Here is a 14,308-nt window from a genome sequence, read left to right as displayed (position 1 = left end):
AGGACACATATATCATGGTGGCCGGGGTCCAGAAATCACTGTCAGTAGCTACTGACAGGTTGAATAGCACTAGACAGGTACGGAGGTGACATCATCCACTTGATGTATGTGTTGTATCCACATGTATCTCTACTTGGGGGAGATCATTTTTGGGCAAAAGCCAGAGAATAAGTCAGATCCAAAGCTCCAGTAGACCCTACTGGAGAAAACATTGGGGATTGGAAACCTACCACTAAAAACTTTTGAGGGCCGCAGCAGTTTTAGATCAAGTTGATATTTGTGTTATTCATTGTTTTTCATTCTCTTCTATCTGTGTTAACTTATGGCTTGCTTGGATCCCAACTAAATATTACGATGGGTGCTAAGAATGTTTCAACCGTGGGCATCACTCTCCAAACTATTATATATTGTAGAGTTCACTCAAACTTTAGATCTGCCTCATTTTTTGGCTCATGTCTTAAAATGAACTCTCCAAATGGATAGACAATGTGAATACAACATATACAGTATGGTGGGATATAGAAGTTGGTGACATCACTTTAGTAGCAAGTCTTGCTGCTCAACCTGTTAATAGCTAATCTGGTCCGCATTCTATGTCTATGTGAATGGACCCGGATTGTGCACCAACATCATCAGTAGTGAGGTGGCTACTAACAGTGCTCTATGAGCCCTTGCATGATATATATATGTGTTTTATTCAAGCTATCCATCTATTTTTCCAAATTATTATAGAGCATGATCCCAAAAATGAGAGAGATCCAAGTCTGGAGTGGATCACACCACAAGCAAACATTGGTGATTGATTGCCTACCATTAAAAACTTCCTCAGGCTCATTGTAATGTTTATTTATCCATTGATTAGGTCACACACACCTGGATGAAAAGAAGACATAAATATCAGCTTAATCTAAAACTTTTGTGGCCCTTAAGAAGTTTTTAATGGTGAGTGTTCAATCACCACTCTTTCCGATGGTGTGGTCTATATGAGATTTAGATCTCCCTCGTTTTTAGGCTCTTGCCATAAAATAATCTGAAAAAAAATGGATGGATGGCATGGACAAAACACATACATCATGGTGGGGTCCACAGAGCACTCTGTCGGTAGCTACAGCACTGTCAATAGACAATACGTGGAAGTCGATTGAAGCCGATTAGCTACCTACACATTGAGCAGTGAGAATTGTTACTGAGGTGACATCACCAAGCTGATGTATGTGTTGTATCCACACCTCTATTTATTTGGAGAGATCATTTTAGGGCAAAAGCCAAAGAATGAGTCATGTCCAAAGCTTGATTGGACCCCACCGTAGACAACAGTGGGGATTGAGCACTTACCATTAATAGGGGCTTTAGATCGATCAAACTAATATTTATGATTTCTATTCATTCACGTTTGTATTAACTTATGGCCAAGTTAAATCTCAAATAAGTGGTGGACCCTAAGAAGAATTTGACATTGGGAGTCACTCTCCCCACTATTTTCTATAGTAGAGTCCACTCTAGCTTTCGATCTACTTCATTCTCTGGCTCATACCCTAAAATAATCTCTCCAAACAGTGTGAATACTACATATATATTATGGTGGGTCCATAGAAGTTAGTAACATAACTTCAGTAGCAAGTCTTGGTGCACAACCTGTTAGTAGCTAATCTGTGTCCACAATCCATGTCCACGTGAATGGACACGGATTGCATACCCACATCATCATAAGTGAGGTGGCTACTAACAATGCTTCGTGAGCCTGGCATTATATATATATATATATATATATATGTGTGTGTGTGTGTGTGTGTGTGTGTGTGTGCGTGTGTGTTTTATCTTAGCCATCCATCTATTTTTCCATATTATTATAAAGTATGATCCCAAAAATGAGAGATCCAAATCTCAAGTAAACCACACCACAAGCAAACACCTTGGCCAAAGAAAAAATATATATAACAACTTAATCCAAAGCTTTTGTGGCTCTTAATTGTTGTCTTTTTGTAATTTTTTTTTTTTTTTTAAATCAAAAATAGAAGTTATTTTTAGAAATAAATAAATATATTAATTATTTAAACTTTACATAAATAGAGTGTATAGCCAATCGGTAAAAGAATAAGTTTTTGTTTTTAAAACCAGGGTTCAAATCTGCGCAGGGCTTGGGTGCTTGTTGGCGCACTGCGTTTTGTCACAAGGAGCAAAAAGAGCCTTAATATTTTTGACACAAGATTTAAACTTTTTGGGCCATGGTGCAAATATAATTGAACTAGGGTCTACCCTAAAGTTTTATTACCTTTGGATTGATTGAGACTAACTATAACATGATTATACATGTGGCACCTATGCCACGTATCGCTCATGTGGAAATAGTATCATAGGAATGGCTTTTTCTATTTAAAAGGAACATAAATAACTTCCATAGGACAAATGATGGGCATATTGGTATCTCTTTAGGAAGAACTTTACGACCATTCAATTGTTAAAAATCCCGGATACAATAATTCAAAAATATCATTACATTCTCTTAATTTTTAGATATATCATTCATTGTGAAGTTCTCTCGAATTTGATCTTTTACTATGTTTATTTAGAACATTTTTCAAAGCATATCAATGTCAAAACTAGAGATTTGTTCAACAATTAAATGTGCAAATTTTCGTGTTGAAATTTGAATTGAGAGTTCACTGTATCCTAAAGACAATTTGTAGATTTCCTTCGTTTATACTTGTTGGAACTACTAAAAAAATGACAACAAATCTATCTTAAGAAATTAACTATTCAAGTTGAACCTTGAAACTGATAGATCCGATTATCTCATTATCTTTTTCCTCTATCCTCTTCGTGTTCTAGATTGTTACTTTTCCAACATTAATAAGTTTTTAATGGTGAGTATGCGATCTCCCCTCTTACCTATCATGTGGTCTATATGAGATTTGGATCTATTTTTTTTTTAGTTCATGTAATAAAATAATATAGAAAATTAAATGGATGGACAGATGGTGGATAAAACATATACATCACGGAGGACCACATGACATGGCATTGTCAATATCCATATGGCTATTGACACTGTCAAAAGGCAATCCACGTCCCACGTGAATCATCCACCGTGGCCCCACCACATGATCATCCCAAGTCACTGTGGAAGCGGATTGGCCGGTGTACCACACACACAAGCTATATAGCTGGTGTAGGTTCAAAGAAGATCAAAGTTACATGGGCCCACGATGATGTATTTATTATATCCACACCGTCCATCCATTTTTTGAGATAATTTCACGGTATTATCCAAAAAATGAATCATATCCAAAGATCAACTGGACCACACCACAAATAGCTGCGGAAATAATGATTTTCACGGTTAAAATTTTCTTAGGGCCTACCATGACGTTTATTTTCTATCCAATCTGTTCATAAGGCCACGAAGACATGTATGAATAGGAAAAACAAATTCCATATTGATCCAAAACTTCATAGAACCCCAAAAGGTTTTCAACGGCAGACGTTCAATCCTCCACTACTTTTTTCAGTGTGGTCCAATTGATTGTTAGATCTGTCTTATTTTTCGTCTTAACCCTTAAGACGAGCTCACAGAATGGATGGACGGTTTGGATATAACACATACATCATGATGGGTATGTTTGAAACTTGCTGACGTCAATACACCAGCTATATAGCTGTGTGTGGTACACAGCCAATCCGTTTACAGTCACTGTACACGTGTCAATTTCATGCATGGCGCATGTGGAATATTTCCTCTCTCATATCTATCTAATCTAATGCAGCGTAATATTAAAGAGGATAATTAAATAGCTTTAGGTACTGGCGTGATAAACGTTTGTATAGATTTACAAAAAACCTCCTGCAATTTGAAGAAATTAGGCGGAAGTACATCTCTAGATGCAGGTGTCCCATCATATCAATGTTTTGGATAACTGAACCGTGGACCCCACTTGGATAAAGCTATTTTTACAATCTGGGTGGACAGCCACGTGTCACACGTTCCGTCAATCCGACCCATCAAAATGAGACAGCAATGCCCCACCACTCATGTGTCCACCGTGTAAAATCCACTCCATCCATCGGGTTATAACCCTTGTTTGCACCGTACATATAAAAGATAAGGGCAGTTAAAAACTCAGGTGAGCCAAACTAATGGAAACAGTGAAAAATTGTTCCAAAAAGCATTGATAAGTTGCATGGTGTGGCTCACCTGAGTATTGTATCAGGCTGGTTTTTGTATTTTCTCTTCTTCAAGGTGAGGCACACCTGATTAGTGGACTTGATGAGAGATACACACCATGATGGCTTCCACACAAACCTATGATACCATGGTGGCCCCACACAAACCTATGGTTGGCATCTCATCCTAATTGCTCAGATTTAATGATAATTTGAAGCCAAAGTTTGGTGGGCCCTTCCATGATATATGTGTTATATCCACTCCATCCATTCATTAGCATAGATTAATTTATGGCATGGGCCAAAAGATGAGATAAATTATTCATTAGCATAGATTAATTTATGGCATGGGCCAAAAGATGAGATAAATTCAAAGATCAAGTGGAACATACTATATAAAATACTAATATATAAAGACAGCTAACTATTTAAATATTCTTCCCATAGTGTGGTCCACTTAAGTTTTGAATTTGTCTCATTTTTTGGAGGCATACTCTGTAATAATATGGCCAAATGAATGGACGGCATGGATACAACATATAACTCATGGTGGGACCCATAGAGTTCATCTCATTTTCTATACTTAAAAAGTTTTTGTTGTCAAGGTCATACAACAGCTTTCTACCACAAATTCAGGCAGTGCATAATCAATGCTTAGAAAGTGTAAAATATACTACAATTCTCTAAAAATTAAATCCAACTAAACAGGCCCTAAATGAGTTGGATAGAATATATCCCAAAACCTCCAAGAACTAACCAAGGAACAAGACAGCAAAGTAGATGGTGAAATTCCACAAGCGTGAGTGTGTGGGTCCTTACTCTTGCTCGGGGGTTGTAGACTCTCATGAGTTTCAACACCTGGTCAAGGGTTCGAGTACCCATAAGTGGTGAAATTCCACTAGCGTGAGTGTGTGGGGGATGTGTGTGTGCGCGTATAAATAAATAAATAAATAAACAAAAAGACAGCAAATTAGATTTCAACTAATCATCTCAATCTTTTGAAACCATGATTATTTTTTATATCAGAAACAGTCGCTTAACAACCCAAAAAAGCATTAAAAAAATTGAATGAGTCAGATGGAAAAGGATCCAACACCTTTTGGAATTGACAAACAAACCCAATTGGTAGATCCAGAACCTAATAAACCATATTTTAAAAAAATATCATTTGAGCTCCCAAAAACCTTCAATGCTCTTTATACACATCAACCATATGAAAAAAGAGGTAAATAGACTGATGTTCATAAAATGACCCTAGGTCTAAAATGTATTTCCTACCCTTACAACTGCCACTTATCACTAATAAGGGCAAAAAACATAAAAGTTACCCTACCACTCCACCGACGGCCATAAAATGATTGGCAGTGTAGTTTATAAAAATTACACAATAGATAGCATTCGAGGAGAGGACCGACAAAGCAAAGGATAAAGGCTGATGGTTTAATCTAAAAAATTCTCAATAATGGCTACAGGTTTCTCAACCCAAGAGATAAAATAAAGAAAAATAGTTGATAGAAGAAGTCACCAAAACCCAAAGTAAGGTTGAGATAAGAGATATTCAATCATCCCTTTTACAGGAAAATGATGTCTGATCTTCCATGTTTCCTTCTCACATATCAATTCAAATCATATTACATATTTCATCTACACTCATAGCCTGTACTTTCTTTTATATTTACTTTGTAATATTTTCTTTTTCCTCTCCTATTAATTTTAATTTTTAATTTAATTTAATTTTTTATTTTTTTGCATATCCCTAGGCCATTGATTCTATCATTTTTTGCCTACCTTGAGCCTTCAGCTCTATGTAAGGCTAAGTTACTCTCTCTTTATTGCTTGACCTGATTAGCTCCACAAAGTAAGGATATGTTATTATCTCTTTATAGTCTAACTTAATCTCATGGATTTTACTAAATAAAGCTAGATGTAATAACATTAAAGTTCTATCGAATTTTCAAAAAGCCTTGAAATTATGTGAATAGATACCCATATTGGGCAGGTGGAAAATGATACATAATTCATCCCTTTTCTATTATTGAAATTCTTACTTAAGATGCACAACCGTAAACCAATCATATAAGTTACTTAAGTCAAAAAATTTTACAATTCTTCAATCTTTAATTGATTTTATGATTTCTAATCAATTATAAATTTTAAGCTTTATTTAGGTAGTAACAACTCCAAATGACATGCTTCGTCACATTTGGGTGAATACAATATCCTAATTGCATCACTAGCGAAAAAAGAAAAAAGGACGAAAATAAAAAAAAATAAAAAAAAAAAAGCCAAGGAGATAAAGGCGCCCGTTCGCAGGGATGCCTCCCCAAGGCCTAATACATGGAGTGGATTTTACATAGACAACATGATGGCCCCCACAGGAATGAGTATTTCATACACCGGGGTGACCCCCAAAATGTGAGCTCCAAGGGAAAAATCACTTCACAAGAAATCAGGTCCATTCATTCATTAAGTGGGCCAGGACTGCATACATGAAGTTAGACCACCTGTTTTTATTGACAGCAATGCCCATCTGATGAGTTGACCCACCTGAATTTGGGACCTGGTGATTTTCCTGATGTGGCCCACCTTTTGGACGGTTAGGATGTCCCACACAAGTGACAGGGCAGCAGAAAAGACAGCTCTAGAAGTGAGAGTTCACCTACCATACTCCCATGTGATTATTGGTCCATGGTGTTAGGCATCGGATCCTTCTTAAATGAATAAAAAGGATAGTTCACATACAACGTTTCCTTTCTGCCAACGTGGCATTTGTTTTGTCACATCAGAGCCGTATAAAAAGTAGGCCGCAACATAGAGATTGCAGGAGCAAACATGGGCCCAATCCATTCATTACATTGACAGCACCTGTACATGAAGTGTAACAATCGACTGCCCATTGATTTGAAGGTGTGCCCCACCTAATGGGTTGACCCTAAGTACGGGTGTACATGAACCGAGTTAGCACGGTTACTCGCTCAACTCGACTCGAAAAAGCTCAATTCGACACTGTTCGAAACTGAGTTCAAACTGGTAGAGCTAATTTTTGGAGCTTGAAAAAATTTAGAGCCGAGTTTGAGCATAACTGGACTCGGATCGATTCCCAACTCAAATTGAACATGGATTAAACCAATTTGGTGATTCGGTTATTTTGATGTTGATGTTTCTCAGCAAGTGTTCGATGAAATAACTCAACGGAGTGTTGGCCGGTGGCGAGGAAGGTATAGATATGAAACAAATATCCTGTATCTTGATTTTTTTTTATGTTGCCTATTGATGAAATACTTGTAAACCGATATAGTTATTTTACATTCAACGAGAAATTGAAGATGCACTCCATGTGTTTGAAAAAAATGAAAAACTGTTGTAGAAGCTTGAATTGGCCGATCTATTGGCGGAACCGAGCCAAGCTGGCCAGCCAGGCTCAAGGACTAAGCCAAGTCAAGTTTGAGTTGAGTCAGCTAGTGGTCGAGTCTAGTCGAGATTTGCCAAGCTCGACCCGGTTCAACTCGTGTAGACTCCTAACCTTAAGAAGGTTTCATCAATGGATGTCATTATTCCTACTATTCGGGTCATGTCTAAAAATGATTTAGCAAAATAGATGAATAGTGTGGATAAAATACATACATTATAGTGGCCTCGTGAATCTAGACACCATAGAAGTCTGTGGTTGCCAAGAAAATGAGTCCATCCATTTTTTCAGCTCATCTTAAGGCTGGGACCAAATATCAGGTGGACCCCACCAAAAGGCAATGGTGGTGATTGAATCGTCATAATTAAAAACTCCGGATGTAATATTTATTTACCATCCAACCTATTGATTAGGTCACACAAACCTGATAAAGGTAAAACGGACCTATCAGCTTGATTAAAAAGAAGTTTTTAGTGATGACCCTAGAATCAACACCATTTTGTTTGGTGTGGCCCACTTGAGACTTTGAATTACCTCATTTATGGGCTCATATCCTGTAATGAGCAGGAAAAATAAAAAATAAAAATAGATGAACGGCGTAGATAAAACATATACATCATGGTAGGTCCTGCAAAGCTTTTGTAATAGTACAACGTGCCGAAGTCGTTGTGTGCTACGCTACGCTGTACGAATCCATCCGAATCAGGCGCCGATTGAATTCTGCCCCGGCAGGACTTAGAGACGGACGGTCTTCTTGTCAAGAGATTTGTGGGGCTCACCATGATGTATATGTTTTATCCATGCCGTTCATCCATTTTGTCGGATCATTTTAGGCATGATCCTAGAAAAGGAGATAGATTGACGGCTCAAGTGGACCACACTACATGAAGCAGTGGAGATTGAATTTCTACCGTTAAAAATTTCCCAGGGCCTATGGTGATTCTTATTTTCCATCCAATCTGCTTGTAAGGTCACGTAGACATGTATAAAGGGAAAACATGGATATCAACAGGGTATATTTGAGCTTTTAATCCACTTCCTTTTCAAGATCATACCTTAAAATGACCCGTCAAAGATGCAAGGACGGCTTGGATAAAGCATATACATCATAGTAGCCCAAAACGGATTGGCCACTCGCCCATGATGTATGTGTTTCATCCATACCGTCCATATATTTTGATAGGTCATTTTATGACATAAGACCAAAAATGAGGTATATCCCAATCTCAAGTGGACCACTTGACAGGAAACATGTGTTGAATGATCATCCACCATTAAAAACTTATTAGGGCCATAAAAGTTTTGGATCAAGCTAATCTTTTTTTTTTTTTTTTTTTTTCCCTTCATCTATGACTGTATGACGTTATCAACAGATTGGATGTCAAATAAACAGTACAATAGGCCTTAGGAGGATTTTAATGGTGAATATCCAATCACTATTGTTTTCCTGTGGTGTGGTTCACTTGAGATTTATATCTCTCTAGTTTTTGGGATCAAGCCCTAAAATTATATGTAAAAATATATTAACGGAATGGATAAAACACATACATCATGGTGGGGTCCACAGAGCACCGACCACCAGCCAACATATCCAAATCTCAGGAGGACCACAACACAGGAAAATAATGGTGATTGAACGCTCACAATGAGAAAGTTCGTAGGGTTCCATTATAACATTTATTTGCCATCCAACTAACCCATTGAATGGGTCTTTGAGACCTAAGTGAATGGAATCCAAAACCTTGGGGCCCTATTAAAGTTTTTAAGGGTGGACCATCAGTTTCCAATGGTGTGGTTAGATAGAGACTTGGATCTTAGTGATTTTTGAGGCCATTCCTTAATATAAGCAAGAAAAATGATTGGATGGAATGGATAAAACACATCCTTTATGGTGGGCCCATAAAAGCTTTTTCAGAAGCCGAAGTAGGCACTGGCGGTGTCACTACGGAATCCAGTTGATACCTTCTTATACACGGACACGGATTAGCTACTGAACTTGACAGTAGGAGTCTCGCTACTGAAGTGACGTCACCACATTCTGTGGACCCTACCATTATGTATGTGTTGTATCCACACCGTCCATCAATTTGGAGAGATCATTTTAGTACAATTTCCAAATAATGAGCCATATCCAAATATCAAGTGGACCTCATCATAGAAAAGGATGGGGATTGAACGCTTACCGTTAAAAACTTCTTCGGACCACTGTTTTATGTGGTGGGGTCCACTTAAAATTCGGATATGCCTCATTATTTGGATCATGCATTAAAATGATCTCTCCAAATGGATGGATGGCGTGGATACAACACATACATCATGGTGGGCCCAAAGAACAAGGTGACGTCACTTCAGTAGCCGACTCGCTACTGTTGGGCTCAGTATCTAATGCGCATCCTTTTCAGGAGAATACAAGCCACGTGTACAACTTGTGAGTTTCCACGTATCAAGCATCCTCGCCGACCGAGTACCGTACAACCGCATAACTCTCCCGTAATATCCCAAACTAAAATCTCAATTACAGGATTTGTAGATCTTATGGTTCAACGGTCCAGATCACTGATCTTATGGGCCACACCCGGATTTGCAGGAACTTTCTGCGACAGTAACCTACGTGAGGCCCACCGTGATTTTTCTCGAAAATCCATCCGGTCCATCTGTTTTTTCATACCATGTTAAGAACATGGCCCCAAAATTAACGAAAATCAAAAATCAAGTGGGCCATACTATAAGAAAACGTGATTAGATAAATTCATACCGTTGAAACTTTCTTGGGTGCATCGTGATGTTTATATGCCATCCATACCGTTCATAATGTCATTCCTATTTGGATGAACTGAAATAACAAAAATTCGCCTGATCTAAAACTTCTGTGGCCCACGAATGTTTCAACAGTGGACATTTAATCCTCTGTCGTGAGGCCCACTTGAGATTTTGGGATTTGCATCAGTTTTTAGCTCATGTTGTAACATGATCTTTAAAAACGGATGGACGGAGTGGATTTCTCACAAACATAACGGTGGGCCCCACCTAAGTTCCCCTCGCAGGAAGAAGTTCATACGAGAGGCTTTCGCATTCATCATTGAAACCAGAGTATACTGCTTGGCTCGAGTATTAAATAAATTCCACTCCTTTATAAATTCCCTTTCCTTAATTTCTCTTCTCATAAAACCCTCCTTAAACCCACCCGCCCGATCTCTTCCCCTTCTCTCTTCAATGGCGAAATACCAATTTCCCAAAATACCCTTCTTCTTCTTCCTTCTACTTTCTTTCCTCGATCTCTCATCCTCGGTTTCAATCCACGATATCCTCCGCACCAACGGTCTCCCTCCAGGAATTCTCCCAAAATACATAAAATCCTACACCCTCCATTCCTCCGGCGCTCTCGAGGTCGTCCTCGAGCGCCCCTGCCTCACCAAATTCGACAACAGAGTCCTTTTCGACACTGTCGTGAAGGGAAATCTCAGCTACGCTGCCCTAACTGACCTCTCAGGTCTCTCTCAGGAGGAGCTCTTCCTTTGGTTGCCTGTCCAAGATATCATCGTCAACGATCCGTCTTCTGGTCTCATCCTCATCGATATCGGCGTCGCTCAGAAGCAGCTCTCACTGTCGCTGTTCGAAGATCCGCTCGTTTGTAAGTCGGATGAGGAAGATGATGGGAGTTCTAGAATTCTATCATGTGGGTTCTTTTCCCCTTTCTTTTTTATTTTTGGGTTTTTTTATTTTCTGCATCAATTGATTTTTTATTTTTTATTGGGTAGTTTTTGGATTTTTTCGATGAATCAGTTATGTATTTTTTGGGTTTTCTGTTTGATTGAAATTCGAATTTTAAAATTGGGGTTTTCTTTTTATTTTTGGGGTTTTTTATGGCATGAATTGATTTTTATTTTTTGGGCAGTTTTTGGATTTTTCGATGAATTAGTATGTTTTTTTATTTGGGTTTTCTGTATAATTGAAATTCGAATTTTAAAGTTGGGGTGTATGATTGAAATTCGAATTTTAAAGTTGGGGTTTTTCTTTAAAAAAAAAAAATTTCAAAAACCTAGGGTGTGTTTGGATGCAACGAATTTTGTGAAATTTCAAGAAATTTGCACCAATTAGACTGATTAATCATGAAATTTTGTGATATTTGGTGCAACCAAACGCACACTTATAATTAATCATGAAAATTTGGGATATTTGTTGCTTTTTGTGGAGTTTTTGGGATTTCATCAGAATTGGATTTTGGGGATTTTGAAGAAACCAACATCTGGAAGTATTTTGGGTTTTTTGAAACGATCAAGATCCGAATTTTATGGGATTTTAAAGATTTTTTATTCCCATCCGTGTGGGATTCTTCCTCAAGTCAATATCTGAATTTTTGAGATTTTAAAAGAATTTTCTGCTCTTTTTTTTAGGGTTTTTGAAGCGACGAAAATCCCATTTTTTTTCTCTGATTTCTTTTCATGATTTCGGTTTCTTTGTGACGCTTACGTTTCTTCTTCTATTGAATTGTTAGTGTTAGATACACATGCTCACCAAAATCGAACACGTGGCATACATTAAATCAAACTAAACCGTTCAAATTACAGGGACCCACACGAGACAGGTGCAAACCCAAAATCAGGTTGATCGAACGGTCACAAATTCTGATTTATATCATTCACCGTCAACCGTTCATTAAATGTCCACCAATCCGTCGGTTGGAATATCAAATGACTGTAGAACTTTGTTTTACTGTCCGTCTAAGTAGGGCCCACGATTTTAACGGTTTGATTTTATTTAATTTTATGCCACGTGTACAATTTCCAAGTGGTTGCGTATTAAAACCATCGTACTCTGCCTTTTATCGTGCGGACTTCTATCGCTACAGTACGTCTTGTTGTTATAGGATGCGTCTGGATGATAGCCGTTGGATCCGAGACTTTGTATCCAAACGATCCAGACCGTTTATATGATGGGATTTGTAGTGGGCGTGGGATTACCGAAAGAAAACCCAGATCGGAATTATTTCAACCGTTCAATCATTTTACTCTCTTCTTTGGTCATGGACAGTCTCTTAGTGGTTGTTTTGTGGTCCGTTAATCAAAATTCACTTTCTTCTATGGGCCCCACTGTTATGTGTATTAGACATCCACACCATCAATCAGATACACCCTTTTATGGTAGGTTGTGGATTTAAGAATCAGGCCAATCCATGATTTAGGTGGGCCACACCACAGACAGTGGATGCTCACCCATTGAAATCTTCCTGATTGTTTATAGGGCCAACTGAAATATGGTTCAGACATCCAGCCATTCATGGGGTTCAAACTAAAACTTCAGATCATTCCAGAACTCAAGTGGGTCCCACCAAATGCTTTTAGATGTTTTAGGCATGATTTCAGATGGTGTGGTCCAACTAAGTTCCGGATGTAGCCTATTTTTGGGACATCCCATAACCTACAAGGGACCCATCAAATGCAGGGTGTGGATGTCCGGTCCACATCACAGTGGGGCCCACAGAGCTTGATGTCATGTGAAGCTACCAATATAATTTATGTGTGTGGGCCACCTGATGATCAGAGTCTCTTGGGTTCTGAGGCATGGAATCTACACAGTCAGGATCACCTGATGAACGGCTTGGATCTTATACATGTGCTCTTTGTCTCTTTTTCAGTCCATGATTAGTTTTTGTTAGTGAGATTAAACTGCAATTTCTATGATTTTATTAGTTTCTGATACACCTGAAATTTCATGTGGAATGCAGTGTTTGGAATGAAGAGGGGAAGGAAAGAGAAGGGATTTGAAGATCAGAAATGAACGATCAGATTTTATTCTAAATTTTTATTTCACTGTCTTTTTCTCTTTTTAATTTTACAGAGAGTCAGAAATTCGAGATTATGACTAATCTCAATTTGGGTGGGCCCCATCTGACATGGACAGTGGGGTCCACCAAATGGAGTATTAGGGCATAATTCCCATTTTGTAGGACCCCTCACCCAAAAAGGAGTCTTGGATGGTTTGGGGTTTGGTAAGCAACCTGACCATCTAAGACTCCTTTTTGGGTGTGGGGCCCTCCAAAAGTTGCAGGTTAGCTTAATCGTACATCTCTTGCCTCATGTCACGTGCCTAGGTGGGCCCCACCATGAAATGATCTTTCTGGTCGGTTGTATGATAAGCTAGCCTGCAGCTGGTTGTTTTTAGTTTTCTGGTTTGGGATTTTTCTCTGTACAGTTGTTAGTTTACCACACTATCTATATAAATTTGTTTGATGCTTGGAGGAACTGAGTCTGAGAGGCAGTTTCAATGGCTTGGATTTAGTTTTGCAATGGTCTGGAAGATATTTATCTTGATCTAAGCCGACCAGATTGTAGGCCCATCTACGCTAATCATCTCCAGTGTGGTCACTGTTTTGACGGTTTGGATTTAGTCGTAGGAAGGCTTACCATTGTAGCCGTCCAATTTGTGGGTATCAAATGGATTTAAAAGGACAATTCAACGGTCAAATTCAAAGAGGGAATGGGACGTCAGGCTACTGGATTTGTATGAATTGTGGGCCATCTGGCATTGGCAATGTGGCGAACAATTTGGACGGTCTGGATTTCATTACATGTAGGCGATGTGTACCATTTATGAAAATCCGCGACTTGAGAAACAGATGGACGACTGGGAAGCGGAGTGCGTGGTGTGATACATACCACCTACCTCAGTGGTGTGTTGACGTCACCAATTTCTGTTGGCCAGCGATGTATGTGTTACATATGGAGGTGTACTCGGAGG

The 14,308-nt window shown here is 38.6% G+C and overlaps 1 protein-coding gene across 1 annotated transcript; it reads left to right on the top strand.

Annotated features, from left to right (window-relative positions):
- Positions 1–10,729: 10,729 nt before the first annotated feature.
- LOC131221716 (uncharacterized) lies at positions 10,730–13,808 on the top strand. Its single transcript, XM_058217012.1, has 2 exons — positions 10,730–11,246; positions 13,296–13,808. Exons 1-2 carry the CDS (start codon positions 10,784–10,786, stop codon positions 13,346–13,348), a joined length of 516 nt encoding a protein of 171 aa, XP_058072995.1. The 5' UTR covers positions 10,730–10,783; the 3' UTR covers positions 13,349–13,808.
- Positions 13,809–14,308: the final 500 nt, after the last annotated feature.

The sequence above is a fragment of the Magnolia sinica genome, chromosome 12 (assembly GCF_029962835.1).
Source record: "Magnolia sinica isolate HGM2019 chromosome 12, MsV1, whole genome shotgun sequence".
Taxonomy (NCBI): Eukaryota; Viridiplantae; Streptophyta; class Magnoliopsida; order Magnoliales; family Magnoliaceae; genus Magnolia; species Magnolia sinica.
This window is presented reverse-complemented; position numbering and strand designations above follow the sequence as displayed.

Bases quoted from the DNA above. Each gene is read 5' to 3' on its own strand.
- LOC131221716 (XM_058217012.1), top strand. From the start codon at position 10,784: ATGGCGAAATACCAATTTCCCAAAATACCCTTCTTCTTCTTCCTTCTA. The intron at 11,247-13,295 runs GTGGGTTCTTTT...TGTGGAATGCAG, and splicing joins GAGTTCTAGAATTCTATCAT to TGTTTGGAATGAAGAGGGGA.